Below are 24,225 nucleotides of genomic sequence, written 5' to 3'. Positions count from 1 at the left end.
CACATGTGTATTGTGTACATATCCTGCAAAAAAAATTGCCAATAAAAGTCAAACAAATAAAATGTTCACCACTGTTCAAAAGTTTGGGGTCACTTAGAAATGCCCTTGTTTTTTAAAGAAAAACACATTTTTTGTCTATTAAAATAACATACATTTGATCAGAAATACAGTGTAGACATTTGTGATGTTGTAAATGACTATTGTAGCTGGAAACGGCAGATTTTTTTATGGAATATCTACATACAGTAGACGTCCAGAGGCCCAATATCAACAACCATCACTCCTGTGTTTCAATTGCACGTTGTGTTAGCTAATTCAAGTTTATCATTTGAAAAGGCTAATTGATCATTAGAAAACCCTTTGCAATTATGTTAGCACAGCTGAAAACTGTTGTCTGATTGAAGAAGCAATAAAACGAATGGGATAATGGGCCTCTGTACGCCTATGTAGATATTTCATTAAAAATAAATCTGCCGTTTCCAGCTACAATAGTCATTTACAACATTAACAATGTCAACAATGTATTTCTGATCAAATGTATGTTATTTTAATGGACAAAATGTTTTTATTTCAAAAACAAGGACATTTCGAAGTGACCCCAAACTTTTGAACAGTAGTGTATATCTTATAGATTGTTTTGGCCTACCTGATGTATCTCACTCTGATGTTTGTAGCTTGTTACATCGCCATGTAAAGGCAAACTGTCAGATAGCTCCTCATCCTTCACAGATAGCCAATCAATGATGCCCTGTAGTGAACGCTGAAGCCTCTCATTAATGTCTGAGAGAGTCTCCAGTCCTACACTGTGTGGATTGGAAATATATTTTGAAACACAGACAAACACGAATCGTACATACATTGTTAAATGTTGAGTAAATACAGCAATTTTCTCACAAATCATTCCAAAATATGTGAAAAGTTTGAAAGTGGGTAATCTATATGTGTGGGTGGTTAAGAATTTCAAACACATTAATGGATGTATTTGAAATGTACTGTAATGACTTCCTCAGTAAACCGCGCCAGACCATGCTCTCCATCTAGGCCTATCAGCACAGTGCGAGAATCTCAATTGCATAAACCTCACATCCTCTCTCCTCACCTCCTTCTCAAAACCTATTGGATGAGAAAGCCAGAGGTGAACTTCTCCAAATGGGTTTTAAGAAGGAGGCGAGGGAAGAGGATGTGAGGAGTATGCAATTGAGATTCTCCCAAAGATGCCCTAGAGTTCAACAGTGACCCCTGACCTGACCTAAACTTCAAGAGTCAATCAATGTCCTGCCAGAGGCCACTTCTGAGCCGAGCAGTCTGAATGAGGGAACCCTCAAACGCACAATCCAACATGGTACTGACAAGTAACATTCTTGCAGGGCATGTTCCCCTCTGTGTTATCTATGATTCAGAGCAACGTCTACTACTGTCAGTTCAATGTCAACACAAGCAATTAAAATGCTACATCCAGCCTGTCTATTAAGTGCTGTGAGAGTCAGTGGGGGTCCCTTCATGGTTTATGTGCTAATTAAAGCCTGGGAGATAAGCTCTGGGTTAGCACTAATTTACCCCGCTCTCCATAGAATTCTCCCTGGTTCAATAAGTTCCACTTTCCTCGGCAGTGACAAAAACAACACGGCACACAAGTAGCAATTTACCAAAACTGTAAACGGTAACCAAACAGGAAAATATAGAATTGACAAAACAGAGCCACAGACACTGGTCCAGAAAGTCAGAGGCTAAATGAACAGATGGCAGATGATAAGTAGCATGATATAAATACATCTAGGAGGGCACATCACAACATATTTGGTAAAGAAAACACATCACAGTTAAGGATATTGTGGAATAAATATCTATTATAATAATGATAATAATTTATTGAACTTTTATAGCGCTTTTCATTACAGACAGAATCTCAAACCGCTTGTTATTAGGCAAAATAAACAACAAGCAATTTAAAAATGATTATGTGATTTTACCATCACACAAATGCATGCTTCGAACTATCAGAGTTGTGTTTGACTTCTACTGGCATAACAGTAAAAATAAAAATGAGTTGTTCTGTATGAAAGCTGAAAGCTAATGCCCGGGGAAATGCAGGGTTGCATCTCTCTTCTTTCGCTTGACTGGTTTACCTTGTGTAATAATTAACCCAGAAACATCAGTCCTCACATCAGCATACACAAGACATACACACATGGACAGGCATAACACACCCTCACATACTGTACACACACACTGCACAAATACACATGCTCTTCGTAGACTCATGCTCATATTAAGACTCAACTTATACATAATATTATGAAAACACATTCATGCACATTACATACATTAATACATATATTACATACAAAGATCATACTAAGTATGTGTGGTTTCTGCAGATCCAAGGCTAACGATAACATTTCAGACATGGCCCGTCAACAGAAATACAACAGAAATACATAATTTCTGCCCGGTGCTATACACTTCTCTCTAAGCATTAGGAATAATACATTATACACAAATCCTGCCTCTGCAGAGTCCTACCTGGTGTTATGAGGATTGTGTTGGACTCCCCTACACCACAGACACATCTCACAGTCTTCACACTGCCCTCCCTGCTGGCTGGCTGATCGTCTGCCGTCTCTGGCCCATTCCTGGTCCCTCGGAACCCCAGGGTGTGGCTGTGGCTCACACTGACACTGTGGCATGGAGAGGCGTCCCCGAGCTAGATGAGACACAAGCAGGTACACATGACAGATGGCCATTACAATACAAACAAATAAACAGCAAACATAGACAAGAATCGGACTAAATCTTTAAGTGATTTATTCCTGCACACTATATACTGTATCTGTTTTCATCTTTAAGCATGGTTGTGATCCTGACTGAGCCACTGTACATACTACAGTAAAATGTGTCACTGCAAATAAGGCAACCATTCTGTGTCTTGTGCCAAATCTATGAGACTAGGCATTACTGCATACTGGGAGTCATGCTCTCTAACACTACATACAGTGGGGAGAACAGGTATTTGATACACTGCCGATTTTGCAGGTTTACCTATTTACAAAGCATGTAGAGGTCTTAAATTTTTATCATAGGTACACTTCAACTGCGAGAGACGGAATCTAAAACAAAAATCCAGAAAATCACATTGTATGATTTCAAAGTAATTAATTTGCATTTTATTGCATGACATACTGTAAGTATTTGATCACCCACCAACCAGTAAGAATTTTGGCTCTCACAGACCTGTTCGTTTTTCTTTAAGAAGCTCTCCTGTTCTCCACTCATTACCTATATTAACTGCACCTGTTTGAACTTGTTACCTGTATAAAAGACACCTGTCCACACACTCAATCAAACAGACTCCAACCTCTCCACAATGGCCAAGACCAGAGAGCTGTGTAAGGACATCAGGGATAAAATTGTAGACCTGCACAAGGCTGGGATGGGCTACAGGACAATAGGCAAGCAGTTTGGTGAGAAGGCAACAACTGTTGGCGCAATTATTAGAAAATGGAAGAAGTTCAAGATGACGGTCAATCACCCTCGGTCTGGGTATCCATGCAAGATCTCACCTCGTGGGGGATCAATGATCATGAGGAAGGTGAGGGATCAGCCCAGAACTACATGGCAGGACCTGGTCAATGACCTGGTCAATGACCTGAAGAGAGCTGGGACCACAGTCTCAAAGAAAACCATTAGTAACACACTATGCCGTCATGGATTAAAATCCTGCAGAGCATGCAAGGTCCCCCTACTCAAGCCAGCGCATGTCCAGGCCCGTCTGAAGTTTGCCAATGACCATCTGGATGATCCAGAGGAGGAATGGGAGAAGGTCATGTGGTCTGATGAGACAAAAATAGAGCTTTTTGGTCTAAAGTCCACTCGCCGTGTTTGGAGGAAAAAGAAGAATGAGTACAACCCCAGAACACCATACCAACCGTGAAGCATGGAGGTGGAAACTCTTTGGGGATACTTTTCTGCAAAGGGGACAGGACGACTGCACCGTATTGAGGGGAGGATGGATGGGGCCATGTATCACGAGATCTTGGCCAACAACCTCCTTCCCTCAGTAAGAGCATTGAAGATGGGTTGTGGTTGGGTCTTCCAGCATGACAATGACCCGAAACACACAGCCAGGGCAACTAAGGAGTGGCTCCTTAAGAAGCATCTCAAGGTCTTGGAGTGGCCTAGTCAGTCTCCAGACCTGAACTTAATAGAAAATCTTTGGAGGGAGCTGAAAGTCCGTATTGCCCAGCAACAGCCCCGAAACCTGAAGGATCTGGAGAAGGTCTGTATGGAGGAGTGGGCCAAAATCCCTGCTGCAGTGTGTGCAAACCTGGTCAGGAACTACAGGAAACGTATGATCTCTGTAATTGCAAACAAAGGTTTCTGTACCAAATAATATGTTCTGCTTTTCTGACGGATTAAATACTTATGTCATGCAATAAAATGCAAATTAATTACTTAAAAATCATACAATGTGATTTTCTGGATTTTTGTTTTAGATTCCGTCTTTCACAGTTGAAGTGTACCTATGATAAAAATGACAGACCTCTACATGCTTTGTAGGAAGTAGGAAAACCTGCAAAATCGGCAGTGTATCAAATACTTGTTCTCCCCAGTGTATATAGGATCTTAATTTGACCTATATTGTCACATCAAAATAGTCCTGCAGCAACAGGATTTGAACGGTTAGTCCATAATGTTGCTTGATCGATGGTTAGGCTATTAGATGGTCAAACGTCGACTACATGAAAAGTGCAATACTGTTAATATGTGTGTTAGTGTAGGCTTTCAGTGTATTTATGCAAATCACAAGACTCATCTGCATTTCCTAGGGTGCAGGAAGATTCTCAGCAACAATAGAGTGCTCAAATGAAGATCCTACAGCCACATCATTGCCAGGAAAAACATCAAATGCATGTGACAGACATAACTTGCAGGGCAGAGTCATTTGGCAAAAGAGCCCATTATCACACAAAATACAGTTAGTGTATGTCACAATATCTCTGTAAAACAGGACTAAACAGAAATGGTTTCCTTATCATTTAGGGCCCTCTCACTATCTTAAAAATATAATTTTGGTGAGAAGTGAGAACCTTGCCTATGTTTGCGATTAGAGTGATGTTTCCAAAGGAACTTGGGTATTAGCTGGGGAGGAGTAGTGCAGTTTTGCGGCCCCCGAAAGGTTAGAGTAAGCCCCTCACCCCCCTTTTACTTCAGGATTCATTTTTCTTCCATGGGGCAGAAAGAAAAATGTGCATTATTTATAGCGAATCTCATACGGTTTTACACGTTTTGTCATAAGGCTTGGAGAAAATGTTGCTGTTTTAGAGCTCAGTACCTTGACACAAGGTGAGACCCAGATACAGACACAGAAGGCATATGGTTGGAGTCTTACAATATTTATTAATCCAATAGGGAAGGCAAGAGAATGGTCGTATACAGGCAAAAGGGTCCAAACCAGTTCAGAGTCCAAAAGGTACCGAAGGGCAGGCAGAATCAAGGTGAGGGCAGGCAGGATGAACAGGCAGGCGGGAAAGTAGTCCAGAGTCAGGCAGGGTTCAAAACCAGGAAGACTAACAAAAAGATAAAAGCAAAAGGAGTACGGGAAAAATACACTGGTTGACTTGACGAACATACAAGGCAAACTGGCACAGAGAGACAGGAAACACAGGGATAAATACACTGGGGAGGTTTACGTGTTGCTGTGTGTTGTTGCCAACCTTACTTTGCTTCCTGACAACTTTACGGTTTTTACTTTTTAATTACCGTTTATATTTTTGGTTTTTCCCTCACTCAACTTTTTTTCATTCAACTTTTTCACTCCGGACGCTTTATCTGGACGTGGTACGTCAGGACTTCCAACAGCCGAAGCTAAGTACTAACATTAACATGATGCCTTCTAATTGCAGTCGCTGTACTCAATATACAGGAGAATTATCGCCTTATGGCGAAGATAGCTGTGTTGCAAGCCCAGCTTCAGACGCAATCATTAGGCAAGGGTAATTTCAGTGTAGGAAAGGATTAAACAGTGTCTGTGCCACCAGTAAGTACAGATAGTAACATTAGTATAAATCCCCTCGCACGGTCGCCACAGCCGGACAACTTTCTCATGGTTTCTGAAGGGAAATGTAGGAATGCTCAATCGGTGTCGCTCATTCAGCCGACAGAAACTTTCAACCGGTTTTCCCCATTAAGCAGCTAGTCGAGTCTGAGGCCGAGCCTTCTCTTGTCTCTACTCCTCCCGTTACTGGGTCTGAGACGCCGAAGGTTCCCACCATTAGCTCTGACAAATTGAAAACAATAGTCATTGGCGACTCCATTACCCACAGTATTAGACTTAAAACAAATCATCTAGCGATCATACACTGTTTACCAAGGGGCAGGGCTACCGACGTTAAGGCTAATCTGAAGATGGTGCTGGCTAAAGCTAAAACTTGCGAGTGTAGAGAGTATAGAGATATTGTTATCCACGTCGGCACCAACGATGTTAGGATGAAACAGTCAGAGGTCACCAAGTGCAACATAGCTTCAGCGTGTAAATCAGCTAGAAAGATGTGTCGGCATCAAGTAATTGTCTCTGGCCCCCTCCCAGTTAGGGGGAGTGATGAGCTCTGCAGCAGAGTCTCACAACTCAATCGCTGGTTGAAAACTGTTTTCTGCCCCTCCCAAAAGATAGAATTTGTAGATAATTGTCCCTCTTTCTGGGACTCACTTGTCCCTCTTTCTGGGACTCACACACACAAACAGGACCAAGCCTGGCCTGCTGAGGAGTGACAGACTCCATCCTAGCTGGAGGGGTGCTCTTATCTTATCTACCAACATAGACAGGGCTCTAACTCCTCTAGCTCCACAATGAAATAGGGTGCAGGCCAGGCAGCAGGCTGTTAGCCAGCCTGCCAGCTTAGTGGAGTCTGCCACTAGCACAGTCAGTGTAGTCAGCTCAGCTATCCCCATTGAGACCGTGTCTGTGCCTCGACCTGGGTTGGGCAAAACTAAACATGGTGGTGTTCGCCTTAGCAATCTCACTAGGATAAAGACCTCCTCCATTCCTGTCATTATTGAAAGAGATCGTGATACCTCACATCTCAAAATAGGGCTACTTAATGTTAGATCCCTTACTTCAAAGGCAATTATAGTCAATGAACTAATCACTGATCATAATCTTGATGTGATTGGCCTGACTGAAACATGGCTTAATCCTGATGAATTTACTGTGTTAAATGAGGCCTCACCTCCTGGTTACACTCGTGACCATATCCCCCGTGTATCCCGCAAAGGCTGAGGTGTTGCTAACATTTACGATAGCAAATTTCAATTTACAAAAAAAAAAATGACGTTTTCGTTTTTTGAGCTTCCATTCATGAAATCCATGCAGCCTACTCAATCACTTTTTATAGCTATTGTTTACAGCCCTCCTAGGCCATATACAGCGTTCCTCATTGAGTTCCCTGAATTCCTATTGGACCTTGTAGTTATAGCAGATAATATTCAAATTTTTGGTGACTTTAATATTCACATGGAAAAGTCCACAGACCCACCCCAAAAGGCTTTCGGAGCCATCATCGACTCGGTGAGTTTTGTCCAACATGTCTCTGGACCTACTCACTGTCACAGTCATACTCTGGACCTAGTTTTGTCGCATGGAATAAATGTTGTGGATCTTAATGTTTTTCCTCATAATCCTGAACTATCGGACCACCGTTTTATTATGTTTGCAATTGCAACAAATAATCTGCTCAGACCCCAACCAAGGAGCATCAAAAGTTGTGCTATAAATTCACAGACAACACAAAGATTCCTTGATGCCCTTCCAGACTCCCTCTGCCTACCCAAGGACGTCAGAGGACAAAAATCAGTTAACCACCTAACTGAGGAATTCAATTTAACCTTGAGCAATACCCTAGATGCAGTTGCACCCCTAAAAAATAAAAAAAATTCTCATAAGAAACTAGCTCCCTGGTATACAGAAAATACCCGAGCACTGAAGCAAGCTTCCAGAAAATTGGAACAGAAATGGCGCCACACCAAACTGGAAGTCTTCCGACTAGCTTGGAAAGCCAGTACCGTGCAGTATCAAAGAGCCCTTACTGCTGCTCGATCATCCTATATTTCTTTTTGATACGGTCGCAAAGCTAACTAAAAAGCAGCATTCCCCAAGTGAGGATGGCTTTCACTTCAGCAGTAATAAATTCATGAAATTCATGAGGAAAAGATCATGATTATTAGAATGCAAATTACGGACTCCTCTTCAAATCTGCGTATTCCTTCAAAGCTCAGTTGTCCTGAGTCGGCACAACTCTGCCAGGACCTAGGATCAAGAGAGACACTCAAGTGTTTTAGTACTATATCTCTTGACACAATGATGAAAATAATCATGGCCTCTAATCCTTCAAGCTGCATACTGGACTCTATTCCAACTAAACTACTGAAAGAGCTGCTTCCTGTGCCTGGCCCTCCTATGAACGGCTCTCTATCCTCCGGATGTGTACCAAACTCACTAAAAGTGGCAGTAATAAAGCCTCTCTTGAAAAAGCCAAACCTTGACCCAGAAAATATAAAAAACTATCGGCCTATATCGAATCTTCCATTCCTCTCAAAAATTTTAGAAAAGGCTGTTGCGACTCACTGCCTTCCTGAAGACAAACAATGTATACGAAATGCTTCAGTCTGGTTTTAGACCCCATCATAGCACTGAGACTGCACTTGTGAAGGTGGTAAATTACCTTTTAATTACCTTTAACATGCATCTGTCCTCGTGCTCCTAGACCTTAGTGCTGCTTTTGATACCATCGATCACCACATTCTTTTGGAGAGATTGGAAACCCAAATTGGTCTACACGGACAAGTTCTGGCCTGGTTTAGATCTTATCTATCGGAAAGATATCAGTTTGTCTCTGTGAATGGTTTGTCCTCTGACAAATCAACTGTAAATTTCGGTGTTCCTCAAGGCTCCGTTTTAGGACCACTATTGTTTTCACTATATATTTTACCTCTTGGGGATGTCTTTCGAAAACATAATGTTAACTTTCACTGCTATGCGGATGACACACAGCTGTACATTTCAATGAAACATGGTGAAGCCCCAAAATTGACCTCGCTAGAAGCCTGTGTTTTAGACATAAGGAAGTGGATGGCTGCTAACTTTCTACTTTTAAGCTCGGACAAAACTGCGATGCTTGTTCTAGGTCCCAAGAAACAAAGAGATCTTCTGTTGAATCGGTCTCAACCTTTAAGTCTTTACTGAAGACTCGTCTCTTCAGTGGGTCATATGATTAAGTGTAGTCTGGCCCAGGATTGTGAAGATGAACGGAAAGGCTCTGGAGCAACGAACCGCCATTGCTGTCTCTGCCTGGCCGGTTCCCCTATTTCCACTGGGATTCTCTGCCTCTAACCCTATTACGGGGGCTGAGTCACTGGCTTACTGGTGCTCTTTCATGCCGTCCCTAGGAGGGGTGCGTCACTTGAGTGGGTTGAGTCACTGATGTGATCTTCCTGTCTAGGTTGGCGCCCCCCCTTGGGTTGTGCCGTGGTGGAGATCTTTGTGGGCTATACTCGGCCTTGTCTCAGGATGGTAAGTTGGTGGTTGAAGATATCCCTCTGGTGTGGGGGCTGTGCTTTGGAAAAGTGGTGGGGTTATATCCTTCCTGTTTGGCCCTGTCCGGGGGCATCATCGGATGGGGCCACAGTGTCTCCTGATCCCTCCTGTCTCAGCCTCCAGTATTTATGCTGCAGTAGTTTATGTATCAGGGGGCTAGGGTCAGTTTGTTATATCTGGAGTACTTCTCCTGTCTTATCCGGTGTCCTGTGTGAATTTAAGTACGCTCTCTCTAATTCTCTCTTTCTTTCTCTCTCTTGGAGGACCTGAGCCCTAGGACCATGCCACATGTCTACCTGGCATGATGACTCCTTGCTGTCCCCAGAACTCCTGGCCGTGCTGCTGCTCCAGTTTCAACTGTTCTGCCTGCGGCTATGGAATCCTGACCTGTTCACCGGACGTGCTACCTGTCCCAGACCTATTATTTGACCATGCTGGTAATTTATGAACATTTGAACATCTTGGCCATGTTCTGTTATAATCTCCACCCGGCACAGCCTGAAGAGGACTGGCCACCCCTCATAGCCTGGTTCCTCTCTAGGTTTCTTCCTAGGTTTAGCCTTTCTAGGGAGTTTTTCCTAGCCAACGTGCTTCAAACAGCAAGCATTGCTTGCTGTTTGGGGTTTTAGGCTGGGTTTCTGTCCAGCACTTTGAGATATCAGCTGATGTACGAAGGGCTATATAAATAAATTTAATTTGATTTGAGAATAAGTGACACCTGGAGTGGGTGGAGACAATCACAAGGACAGGTGAAACAGATAAGGGCCTGACATTCAGAGATTTTTGAAAGATGGGACAATCTAAAAAATAAAAAAATATTTACATTTATCTTAATATTAACAACATTTAAATATATACACTGAACAAAAATATAAACACAACATCAAGTTTCAAGTTTCAATGTCACAAGTGCAGTGAAATGCCTTTCTTGCAAACTCAAAACAAGATTTTGAAGTTACAGTTCATAAGGAAATCAGTCAGTTGAAATAAATAAAGGCCTTAATCTATCGATTTCACATGACTGGGAATACAGATATGCATCTGTTGGTCACAGATACCTTAAAAAAGGTACAGTTGAAGTAGGAAGTTTACATACACTTAGGTTGGAGTCATTAAAACTCGTTTTTCAACCACTACAAATTTCTTTTTAACAAACTATGTTTTTGGAAAGTCGGTTAGGACATCTACTGTGTGCATGACACAAGTAATTTTTCCAACAATTGTTTACAGACAGATTATTTCACTTATAATTCACTGTATCACAATTCCAGTGGGTCAGAAGTTTACATACACTAGGTTGACTGTGCTTTTAAACAGCTTGGAAAATTCCAGAAAATGATGTCATGACTTCAGACGCTCATGAAATGACATCATTTGAGTCAACTGGAGGTGTACCTGTGGATGTATTTCAAGGTGTACCTGTGGATGTATTTCAAGGCCTACCTTCAAACTCTGTGCCTCTTTGCTTGACATTATGGGAAAATCAAAAGAAATCAGCCAAGACCTCAAGACCCAAGACCTTGGGAGCAATTTCCAAATGTCTGAAGGTACCACGTTCATCTGTACAAACAATAGTATGCAAGTATAAACACCATATGACCACGCAGCTGTCATACCACTCAGGAAGGAGACATGTTCTGTCTGCTAGAGATGAACATGCTTTGGTGCAAAAAGTGGCAATCAATCCCAGAACAACAGGATCTTGTAAATATGCTGAAGGAAACACGTACAAAAATATCTATATCCACAGTAAAACGAGTCCTACATCAACATAACCTGAAAGGCCGCTCAGCAAGGAAGATGCCACTGCTCCAAAACCGCCATAAAAAGCCAGAGTACAGTTTGCAACTGCACATGGGAACAAAGATCATACCTTTTGGAGAAATGTCCTCTGGTCTGATGAAACAAAAATAGAACGGTTTGGCCATATTGACCATCGTTAGGTTTGGAGGTACAGTGCCTTGCGAAAGTATTCGGCCCCCTTGAACTTTGCGACCTTTTGCCACATTTCAGGTTTCAAACATAAAGATATAAAACTGTATTTTTTTGTGAAGAATCAACAACAAGTGGGACACAATCATGAAGTGGAACGACATTTATTGGATATTTCAAACTTTTTTAACAAATCAAAAACTGAAAAATTGGGCGTGCAAAATTATTCAGCCCCTTTACATTCAGTGCATCAAACTCTCTCCAGAAGTTCAGTGAGGATCTCTGAATGATCCAATGTTGACCTAAATGACTAATGATAATAAATACAATCCACCTGTGTGTAATCCAGTCTCCGTATAAATGCACCTGCACTGTGATAGTCTCAGAGGTCCGTTAAAAGCGCAGAGAGCATCATGAAGAACAAGGAACACACCAGGCAGGTCCGAGATACTGTTGTGAAGAAGTTTAAAGCCAGATTTGGATACAAAAAGATTTCCCAAGCTTTAAACATCCCAAGGAGCACTGTGCAAGCGATAATATTGAAATGGAAGGAGTATCAGACCACTGCAAATCTACCAAGACCTGGCCGTCCCTCTAAACTTTCAGCTCATACAAGGAGAAGACTGATCGGAGATGCAGCCAAGAGGCCCATGATCACTCTGGATGAACTGCAGAGATCTACAGCTGAGGTGGGAGACTCTGTCCATAGGACAACAATCAGTTGTATATTGCACAAATCTGGCCTTTATGGAAGAGTGGCAAGAAGAAAGCCATTTCTTAAAGATATCCATAAAAAGTGTTGTTTAAAGTTTGCTACAAGCCACCTGGGAGACACACCAAACATGTGGAAGAAGGTGCTCGGGTCAGATGAAACCAAAATTGAACTTTTTGGCAACAATGCAAAACGTTATGTTTGGTGTAAAAGCAACACAGCTCATCACCCTGAACACACCATCCCCGCAGCATCATGGTTTGGGCCTGCTTTTCTTCAGCAAGGACAGGGAAGATGGTTAAAATTGATGGGAAGATGGATGGAGCCAAATACAGGACCATTCTGGAAGAAAACCTGATGGAGTCTGCAAAAGACCTGAGACTGGGACGGAGATTTGTCTTCCAACAAGACAATGATCCAAAACATAAAGCAAAATCTACAATGGAAAGGTTCAAAAATAAACATATCCAGGTGTTAGAATGGCCAAGTCAAAGTCCAGACCTGAATCCAATCGAGAATCTGTGGAAAGAACTGAAAACTGCTGTTCACAAATGCTCTCCATCCAACCTCACTGGGCTCGAACAGTTTTGCAAGGAGGTATGGGAAAAAAATTCAGTCTCTCGATGTGCAAAACTGATAGAGACATACCCCAAGCGACTCACAGCTGTAATCACAGCAAAAGGTGGCGCTACAAAGTATTAACTTAAGGGGGCTGAATAATTTTGCACGCCCAATTTTTCAGTTTTTGATTTGTTAAAAAAGTTTGAAATATCCAATATATGTCGTTCCACTTCATGATTGTGTCCCACTTGTTTTTGATTCTTCACAAAAAAATACAGTTTTATATCTTTATGTTTGAAGCCTGAAATGTGGCAAAAGGTCGCAAAGTTCAAGGGGGCCGAATAGTTTCGCAAGGCACTGTAAAAGGGGGGGGGGGGGCTTGCTAGCCAAAGAACACCACCCCAACCGTGAAGCACGGGGTGGCAGCATCATGTTGTGGGGTGCTTTGTTGCAGGAGGGACTGGTGCACTTCACAAAATAGATGGCATCATGAGGAAGTAAAATTATGTGGATATATTAAAGCTACATCTCAAGACATTAGTCAGGATGTTAAAGCTTGATCGCAAATGGGTCTTCCAAATGGACAATGACCAAGCTTACTTCCAAAGTTGTAGCAAAATGGCTTAAGGACAACAAAGTCAAGGTATTGGAGTAGCCATCACAAAGCCCTGACCTCAACCATAGAGATAATTTGTGGGCAGAACTGAAAAAGCGTGTGCGAGCAAGGAGGTCTACAAACCTGACTCAGTTACACCAGCTCTGTCAGGAGGAAGGGGCCAAAATTCACCCAACTTATTGTGGGAAGCTTGTGGAAATGTTTGCTCCAAGTTAAACAATTTAAAGGCAATGCTACCAAATACTAATTGAGTGTACGTAAACTTCTGACCAACTGGGAATGTGATGAAAGAAATTAAAGCTGAAATAAATCACTCTCTATTATTATTCTTTCATTTCACATTCTTAAAATAAAGTGGCGATTCTAACTTTTTTTCCTAATTTTTACTCTGATTAAATGTCAGGAATTGTGAAAAACTGAGTTGTAGTTGGCTAAGGTGTATGTAGACTTCCGACTTCAACTGTAGGGGCTTGGATCAGAAAACCAGTCAGTATTTGGTGTGACCACCATTTGCCTCATGCAGCGAGACACATCTCATTCACATAGAGTTGATCAGGCTGTTGATTGTGGCCTGTGCAATGTTGTCCCACTCCTTTACAATGGCTGTGCGAAGTTGCTGGATATTGACAGAAACTGGAACATGCTGTTGTTCACATCGATCCAGAGTATCCCAAATATATTCAATGGGTGACATGTATGGTGAATACTCACCATGGAAGAACTGGGACATTTTCAGCTCCCAGGAATTGTGTACAGATCCATGCGACATGGGGCCGTGCATTATCATGCTGAAACATGAGGTGATGGCGGTGGATGAATGGCACGACAATGGGCCTCAGGATCTCGTTATGGCATCTCTGTTTATTCAAATTGCCATCTGTAAAATGCAATTGTGTTTGTTGTCTGTAGATTATCCCTACCCAAAACATAACCCCACTGCCACCATGGGGCACTCTGTTCACAACGTTGACATCAGCAAACCGCTTGCCTACACGACGCCATCTGCCCGGTACAGCTGAAACCAGTGGCCATCGAAGGAGAGCATATGCCCACTGAAGCCAGTTACGACTCCGAACTACAGTCAGGTCAAGACCCTGGTGAGGATGATGAGCATGCAGATGAGTGTTCAGAGATGCTTTTCTGATAATTTCTGCAGAAATTCTTTGGTTGTGCAAACCCACAGTTTCATCAGCTGTTCAGGTGGTTGGTCTCAGACGATCCCGCAGGTGATGAAGCCGGATGTGGAAGTCCTGGACTGGCGTGGTTACATGTGGTCTGCAGTTGTGAAGCCTGTTGGACCTACTGCCAAATTCTCTAAAATGATGTTGGAGGAGGCTTATGGTAGAGACATTAACATTAAATTCTCTGGCAACAGCTCTGGTGGACATTCCTGCAGTCAGCATGCCAACAGCACACTCCCTCAAAACTTGAGACATCTGTGACATGGTGTTGTGAGACAAAACTGCACATTTAGAGTGGCCTTGTATTAACCCAAGGACGAGGTACAACTGTATAACGATCATGCTGTTATGATTGTGACAATGGTGGTTTGAGTATTGCATGTTTAAATCGATAAAAAAAGTAGAGAACTTTATAGTCCATGAGTGTCTTATTGTACTATATGTAATGAAGACATGAATAAGGGGTAATGGTATAGCTGACCCTGCTCATTCCTGATTCATTTAGGATTATAGATAAACCTGATGGAGTTATCCAAATCTCCGGACAAACGTTTTAAGAATCACAGTCTTGCGAGAAATAATTATTTAAAGTCACAGCACGAAACTACATTATTTTTGTTAATATCCATTATTGGCAGTTTTTAGATTTTTTTTACTTTTTGGAAGAGTTTATAATTGTGATCCTTTGCTCCAAACAAGGGAATTTCCAAGCATTGAGCCGACATGGAAATTAATAATATTGAAAGTATTTTGAAAAATCCCCAAACAAATCTTTTCCCTATAAAATTCCACTAAATGTCAATTTTAAGCAAAAACAGAAGAAGATTTTTTTACTATAAAAATAAAGTTTCCCTGATGGACAAGGGTTGTCCCGACTTTCAAGAATCTGAGCTAATTTCCTGCTACTCCACACATTTTGCCATGAGGTTGAGAGAAAATGTTGCAGTTTTAAAGCTATTTTCCTGTAATTCTTAACATTTCTTTCATATGCTATGCTATCCCTGGGCTCGGGGGTGTGTGCTTCGTCAGTGCTAGTGCAGGAATTCAACTCTGTTGCCTGGCAAGAAGCAAGTTTGTCTCACACTGTCTGCTCTTGTCACAATCGTTATAATAAGTGAACCAAGACGCAGCGTGGTATGGTTCCATCCTCTTTATTTGGAAGTGAAACTCAAAGAAAACAATAAAGCGCAAAACAAAACGCTACTATAGTGCTCGCAGGCAACTATACATAGACAAACAATATCCCATAACCCACAGGTGGAAAAATGCAACTTAAGTATGATCCCCAATTAGAGACAATGATCACCAGCTGCCTCTAATTGGGAATCATACACAAACCCCAACATAGAAAATAAAACATAGACCCCACATAGAAAATATAAACTAGACTAAAACCCCATGTCACACCCTGACCTACTCTACCATAGAAAATACAGGCTTTCTATGGTCAGGACGTGACAGCTCTTTGATACGTGATCTGATATAAGCCTTTTAGATTCAATTTCTGTCTTAGGACCAGAGCTTTTGAATCAGTGAAGTTCCCTTAAAAAAGAATGAACTGAAAAAACATGTTGACACTTACAACTGTGGCCTAAGGAATTACATGACAGAAAAAAGTGTCTGAATTTATGCATATATACATATCCGCTGCTGTAAAGAAGTACTCATCATTATTTGTTGATGAGCACACAACTCAATACATCAAATTCCCTGAGTGGGATCTGAGTGGTGGTGGTCAACTAGTGGTGGTCAACTATTTTTTTTCTACCTCCCAGCAGGCTCAACAGCCTGGTCTCAGAGGCTAAATGGTATATAGTATATGTGGTGATGTGTGTGTCTATTTGTCAATAACAGCTTGTGCGTGATGTCTAATATTAAGGAAGTCTCGAGGTATTGCTCACCTGAGGTAGAGTACATCATGATAAGCTGTAGACCACACTACCTACCAAGAGATCTACATCTATATTTTCCATAGCAGTCTATTTACCATCACAAACTGAGGCTGGCACTAAGACCACACTCAACGAACAGTATAAAGCCATAAGCAAAAAATAAAGTGCTCATCCAGAAGCAGCACTCCAGTGGCTGGGGAACCTTACATCCATTTTACCGAATTTCTACAAGCATGTCACATGTAAAACTCTAGAACACCTGTGAGGCAGCGCACAATTGGCCCCAGCATCGTCTGGGTTAGGGGAGTGTTTGGTTGGCCGGGTTATCTTTGTCCCGTTGTCCTTGTCCCACAAATACAATTTGATTTGATTTGATTTAAATCTGGGACACTCAAATTAGTAAGACATTAAGTTTGGTATTGTTACATAAGACAGATGGTTACTTAAGGCAAAAATTAAAGTAGGGTGGTTGGTTGGGGTGGATGGCTAGGTGTATAACGTGAATGTCTAGCTACCCAAAGGTTACGAGTTCTAATCTCTTCATGGACAACTTTAGCATGTTAGCTAATTAGCAACTTTTCAGCTACTTACCACTTTTTTAGCTACTTTGTAACTACTTAGCATGTTAGCTAACCCTTCCCCTAACCCTATACCTTAACCCTTTAACCTAATTCCTAAACGTAACCCTAACGCCTAACCCTAATACCTAGCCGAGCTAAAGTTAGCCACCTAGCCACCTAGCTAGAATTCACAACATATTGTACGTTTTGCAAATTCATGCGAATCCACAAATTAATACATTCCATAGAAACGTAACATATCATACTAAATGGAATGTCTTGGAGAATACGAATAATTCAAAAAATTCAACAACTTTTGCACTTATTTTACTTTTAGCCTCACCACTAGAAAGCCTCAGACAGCCTCACTACAGCCCTGTGTGCAATCTAAGTGTCACATGATCTGTCACATGATCTCAGTATATACAGTGGGGCAAAAAAGTATTTAGTCGGCCACTAATTGTGCAAGTTCTCCCACTTAAAAAGATGAGAGAGGCCTGTTATTTTCATCATAGGTACACTTCTTCTTTAAGAGGCTCCTCTGTCCTCCACTCGTTACCTGTATTAATGGCACCTGTTTGAACTTGTTATCAGTATGAAAGACACCTGTCCACAACCTCAAACAGTCACACTCCAAACTCCACTATGGCCAAGACCAAAGAGCTGTCAAAGGACACCAGAAACAAAATTGTAGACCTGCACCAGGCTGGGAAGACTGAATCTGCAATAGGTAAGCAGCTTGGTTTGAAGAAATCAACTGTAGGAGCAATTATTAGGAAATGGAAGACATACAAGACCACCGATAATCTCCCTCGATCTGGGGCTCCACGCAAGATCTCACCCCGTGGGGTCAAAATGATCACAAGAACGGTGAGCAAAAATCCCAGAACCACACGGGGGGACCTAGTGAATGACCTGCAGAGAGGTGGAACCAAAGTAACAAAGCCTACCATCAGTAACACACTACGCCGCCAGGGACTCAAATCCTGCAGTGCCAGAGGTGTCCCCTGCTTAAGCCAGTACATGTCCAGGCCCATCTGAAGTTTGCTCGAGAGCTTTTGGATGATCCAGAAGAAGATTGGGAGAATGTCATATGGTCAGATGAAACCAAAATATAACTTTTTGGTAAAAACTCAACTCGTCGTGTTTGGAGGACAAAGAATGCTGAGTTGCATCCAAAGAACACCATACCTACCAGAACGACTAATCCGTGTAAAGGAAAGAATGAATGGGGCCATGTATCGTGAGATTTTGAGTGAAAACCTCCTTCCATCAGCAAGGGCATTGAAGATGAAATGTGGCTGGGTCTTTCAGCATGACAATGATCCCAAACACACCGCCCGGGCAACGAAGGAGTGGCTTCGTAAGAAGCATTTCAAGGTCCTGGAGTGGCCTAGCCAGTCTCCAGATCTCAACCCCATAGCAAATCTTTGGAAGGAGTTGAAAGTCTGTGTTGCCCAGCAACAGCCCAGCAACAGCCCCAAAACATCACTACTCTAGAGGAGATCTGCATGGAGGAATGGGCCAAAATACCAGCAACAGTGTGTGAAAACCTTGTGAGGACTTACAGAAAATGTTTGACCTTGCCAACAAAGGGTATATAACAAAGTATTGAGATAAACTTTTGTTATTGACCAAATGCTTATTTTCCACCATAATTTGCAAATAAATTCATTAAAAATCTTACAATGTGATTTTTTTGATTTTTCTTTCTCATTTTGTCTGTCATAGTTGAAGTGTACCTATGATGAAAATTACAGGCCTCTCTCATCTTTTTTTAAGTGGGAGAACTTGCACAATTGGTGCCTGACTAAATACTTTTTTGCCCCACTGTATATACTGAGATCATGTGGCAGATCATGTGACACTTAGATTGCACACAGATAGACTTTATTTAACTAATTATGTGACTTCTGAATGTAATTGGTTGCACCAGATCTTATTTAGGGGCTTCAAAGCAAGGGGAGTGACAACATATACACGCACCACTTTTTTTCAAATTTTTTGAAACAAGTTTTTTTTTTCATTTCACTTCACCAATTTGGACTATTCTGTGTATGTCCATTGCATGAAATTGAAGTAAAAATCCATTTAAATTACAGGTTGTAATGCAACAAAATAGGAAAAACGCCAAGGGGGTGAATACTTTTGCAAGGTAGTGCATAACAGTAAAAGTAACTATTATTTTCAACCCAGCAAGCCTTAGAAATCCATGTTAAAGGTTTAGACATTCTCATCCTACCACAGAGAAAATCCTTTAAATAAACAGTTAAATTAATTCACTCCTCAGGCCTTCAAATTATTTCATGAGCACTCTTTTTGAAGACAAGTCTCTGAAATAATGAACTGTACAATGCAGAGAAATAAAATGGTTAATACGCTTAGCTGAGCAGAAAATCTAATTAATCTGGTGTTTTCAGCCAGAGAGGAAAACAAGTCAACACCTCTGTCTCTGCAAACTAACACGGACACACATACGGGATAAACGAACAAAGCAAACATTCAAAGTAAATCAACGTCATACGTAAATATCAATATTTGTCTATTGTGCAAAGACATGGCTTTTCCCCACAATAGCATTCAAGCTGTGACAATTTGGTACCAGCATAAACAAGCACTTTGGAATAAAAAAAATAAACAAACCCCTGCTTTGAACCCATTTTAAGCAGACCTCAGGGTTCCAGCAGCACTATATTAGTATGGTCATAGTATGGTTACTGCCTTTTATTTTATTTAACCTTTATTTAACTAGGCAAGTCAGTTAAGAACAAATTCTTATTTACAATGACGGCCTACAAGAAGGCCTTGTGCGGGGACGGGGGCCTGGGATTCAAAATAAAAAATAAAAACAATATCAATTTAGGACAAAACACAAATCACAACAAGAGAGACAACGCAACACTACATAAAGAGAGACCTAAGACAACAACATACTGTAACAAGGCAGCAACACATGACACCACAGCATTGTTGCAACACAAGATGGTAGCAGCACAAAACATGGTACAAACATTATTGGGCACAGACAACAGCACAAAGGGCAACAAGGTACAGACAACAATACATCACACAAAGCAGCCACAACTGTCAGTAAGAGTGTCCATGATTGAGTTTTTTAATGAAGAGATTGAGATGAAACTGTCCAGTTTGAGTGTTTGTTGCAGCTCGTTCCAGTCGCTAACTGCAGCGAACTGAAAAGAGGAGCGACCCAGGGATATGTGTGCTTTGGGGACCTTTAACAGAATGTGACTAACAGAACGGGTGGTCTATGTGGAGGATGAGGGCTGCTTTAAAAGAGTCTGGCACATGCACTTTAGTACAAACACTTTAGTAAAGAACGCAAGTGCCTTCACATCCCTCTATGTTGCCTGAGTGAGTGAAAACCAAAGACACTTTAATAAAAGATTACAATTTCAGAATAATGCACATGCTTGACTGTTGTATTTCTACTTACGCTTACGGTCAATGTCCCTGGTCAGGTTGGTGGTCATCCAGTCACAGAGCCCTGATTCCATTCCATTGGAGTGACTGTGGTCTGGAGGACATAGCATAATGTGCTGCTGTTTCACATGGATCTCCTCATGCAGTCTGTGAGTCTTTAACATACAATGACAGCATAACAATCTCAGACTGCTTACGACTTCACATTAGTTAATTGCACTTCTGGGCAAATTGTGTAATGCAACTCTTGATTGGTATGAAGGAAAATACATAACTTACAAACTATTATCAACTACATAGAAATGAATTACTCGAGATATCATCACACACAGACAAAAGTGATTCACAGCTGAATCTTACCATTGCGCTCAATCGTTCCACAGACTAGATAATGTTCCGAGGACAACCAATAGTCTCTGTGGTTCCTGAGAGAAAGGACGTCCACAATCTGCTCACTGCCACACCCGTCCTGCTGCATCACCCACAGCGCCAAAAGGAGAAGAGAAATTGAAAAGCAAATGAAAGCCAGCAGCCAGCAGCAACGGAGCCGATGAGGATAATGCCACATTTACTCATCCTCATCTTCAGTGCACTCAAGTAGACTTCCAGAGGACAACACATGCACGGGGACCTCAAGCGCCTCAAAGAGCAGGCTGAGGGGGGAAGGGAAGGGTGACCCTCCTCAGGGGGTGGCTGAATCACTGGAACTGGCAGTGTCTAGGTTCTCTATGGGGAGGGATTCTCTTTTGATGTCCAATATTACATATCTTCTGTGATGAGATGTCTAGTGGTGCCTTATGGTAATCAATAAGTATATGGGAAATAGCGGAGTTATCTTCATGCTATAATGAAAGCTATTCACAGTTCAAGGTAATTTCTTATTATGGCATGGTAGTACCCTTAGGACATATGTCTATACAAGGATTAATATCAGTATGTGCTTATAAAGGCAAAATTCAGGGTCGCTCTCAGTGGTCAAACATTCATTGACGACCAGCATGTAAAGTGTATGAAATCTATGGGATGAAATCTATAAACTATGAAATGGCACCACCTGGTGCCTGGATAGCAATTTACAGTAGCTCAAACGGGAAGAGCTGTCCACCGGAAGTGTAAACTACTTTAGTAAAAATACTTTAAAGTACTTCTTAAGTTGTTTTTTGGGGTATCTGTACTTTACTTTACTATTTCTATTTTTTACAACTTATAATTTTACATCACTACATTCCAAAAGAAAATATCATACTTTTAAATCCATACATTTCCCTGACAACCCAAAGTACTAGTTACATGTTGAATACTTAGCAAAACAGGAAAATTGTGAAATTCACACATTTATCAAGATAACACATGGTCATCCCTACTGCCTATGTTCTGGGAAACTCACTAAACACACATGCATCTTTTGTAAATAATGTCTGTGTTGGTGTGTGCCCCTGGCTATCCGGAAATTTTAAAAACAAGACAATGGTGCCGTCTGCTTTGCTTAATATATGTAATATGAAATTATTCATACTTTTACTTTTGTTACTTAAGTATATTTTAGCAATTGCATTTACTTTTGATACTTAAGTATATTTAAAACCAAATACTCTAAAAACTTATATTCAAGTACTATTTTACTGGGTGACTTTCACTTGAGTAACTTTCTAATAAGGTATCTATACTTTTAATCAACGATGACAATTGGGTTATTTTTCCACCACTGCTGTCCACCACACACACCACACCACACTCAATAAATGTCAGATGGCTACAACAACACATTTTTTTAAATTCTAAATTTTGTTCAACAATATTATCTAATTGGTATGCTTTTCACACAGACAGTTAAGTATGTTGATTAAATTATATCCTGTGTGAGTTGAATACCAGCTAGAATGGAGCACATTACAGAATTACAAATTGTAAAAACTATTCTGCTGTGCAGCTAGTACCACACATTCTGTGTCAGCCATAGAGATAGATAGAGGGCCCTAGAAGGATATAATCAACGATGTATTTACACTAAATGACTGACAATGGGCACTGTTTTGAAATCACAGCGCCTCCATCTTAGCACTCCCCCACCAGTCTAAAAAATATTTTATTAATGTATACATTTATTTTTTCCATGTTTATTCTATCACAGACACCTTAATTCATACTTTTAAATTATATATGATCAACAAAAAAATAAAATAAATAATGAAAGTTCTAATGTTACTGTACCCACTACAACAATAAAATACTTAAATACATGTAATTTTGTCTTTGAAACGTTTCACTGAAATACTGTAGAATTCCATTCATTCCTATGGAGGAATGCTCCTTCAAAGCCTCTCACTGGCCAATACATAGCTTCTACCATTTTAAAGTAGTCAACTGGGTGGGGATTCCCTGGGGTTGGGAGCAAAGACTGTATATATGAATGGACAAAGCTATCGATCATGTGACACCCTTCATTACCAATGTGAAGACTCAATAGTGCATTGAAGCCGAATGAAGTCAGTTAAGATGGTGTCTCAGGAGACATAACATGCGCAGTTTGAGCTATTCTAGGAAGTGACGTTGCAGGTTAGCTCAGTGCTCCGTCTCTCATTGAGTAACTCAAGTTGAAGTCCTTCCAGGCTACTGCAGGCTGCCATTAGCAACTAAATTATACTTAATTTCTTCTGTGGGTGATTTTAAAATAATTGGTTCAAGGACATACAGTGAGTGCATTCAAAAAGTATTCAGGCTCCTTGACTTTTTCCACATTTTGTTACATTACAGCCTTATTCTAAAATGTATGAAATAGTTTTCCCCCTTATTAATTTACACACAATACCCCACAATGACAAAGCAAACAATATTTTCGACATTTTTGCAAATTTATAAAATAAAAAAACTGAAATATCAACATTTACATTAGTATTCAGACCCTTTACTCAGTACTTTGTTGAAGCACCTTTAGCAGCGATTATAGTCTTGAGTCTTCTTGGGTATTGTCACGTCTGTGTCTGCGTCTGCGTCTGCTCCTGCTTCTCCCCTCAGGTGTACGGCGTCGCCAGAGTACTAACCACCGGTCCTGGGATTCCTTGATTCATACCTGGACTCCATTACCTTAATTTCCTCCCCTTTTTATGTCACTCTCCCAGGTTCCCTCACCAGTTGGTATTGTTCTTGTGTATCGGCATACTGCCTTATGTTAGTGTCGTGGTCTTCTTGTTTTATTAAAGCGTTTCACCTGCACCTGCTTCCGACTCACCGCACCATCATTACAGGTATGAGACTACAGGCTTGGAGCATATTTGGGGAGTTTCTCCCACTCTTCTCTGCAGATCCTCTCAAGCTCTGTCAGTTTGGATGAGGAGCATTGTTGCACAGCTATTTTCAGGTCTCTCCATAGATGTTCGATTGGGTTCAAGTCGGGCCACTGAAGGACATTCAGAGTCTTGTCCCTTCGCCCCAGTCTGAGGTCCTGAGCACAATGGAGCAGGTTTTCATCAATGATCTCTCTCTATACTTTGCTTAGTTCATCTTCCCCTCAATCCTGACTAGTCTCCTAGTCACTGCTGCCGAAAACCCCAGCCACAGCATGATGCTGCCATCACCATGCTTCACCGTAGGGATGGTGCCAGGGTCACTCTAGACGTGACGCTTAGAATTCAGGCCAAAGAGTTCAATCTTGGTTTCATCAGACCAGAGAATCTTGTTTCTCATGGTCTGATTTGTCCTTTAGGTGCCTTTTGGCAAACTCCAAGTGGGCTGTCATGTGCC

At 41.3% G+C, this 24,225-nt stretch overlaps 1 protein-coding gene across 3 annotated transcripts in view; it reads right to left on the bottom strand.

Annotated features, from left to right (window-relative positions):
• LOC135548395 (dystrophin-related protein 2-like) overlaps nt 1-21,176 on the bottom strand; it is a 31,621-nt gene extending 10,445 nt beyond the window's left edge. For all 3 annotated transcript variants that reach the window (XM_064977956.1, XM_064977959.1, XM_064977957.1), the window contains exons 1-4: nt 20,845-21,176; nt 20,498-20,578; nt 2,524-2,704; nt 647-803 (exon numbers count right to left, since the gene is read on the bottom strand). In XM_064977956.1, the coding sequence (XP_064834028.1) occupies nt 647-803; nt 2,524-2,704; nt 20,498-20,578; nt 20,845-21,052 (627 nt within the window). In that variant the 5' untranslated portion in view covers nt 21,053-21,176. The remainder of the gene's footprint in view (nt 1-646; nt 804-2,523; nt 2,705-20,497; nt 20,579-20,844) is intronic.
• Between the last annotated feature and the right edge of the window lie 3,049 nt (nt 21,177-24,225).

The sequence above is a fragment of the Oncorhynchus masou genome, chromosome 11 (assembly GCF_036934945.1).
Source record: "Oncorhynchus masou masou isolate Uvic2021 chromosome 11, UVic_Omas_1.1, whole genome shotgun sequence".
Taxonomy (NCBI): domain Eukaryota; kingdom Metazoa; phylum Chordata; class Actinopteri; order Salmoniformes; family Salmonidae; genus Oncorhynchus; species Oncorhynchus masou.
This window is presented reverse-complemented; position numbering and strand designations above follow the sequence as displayed.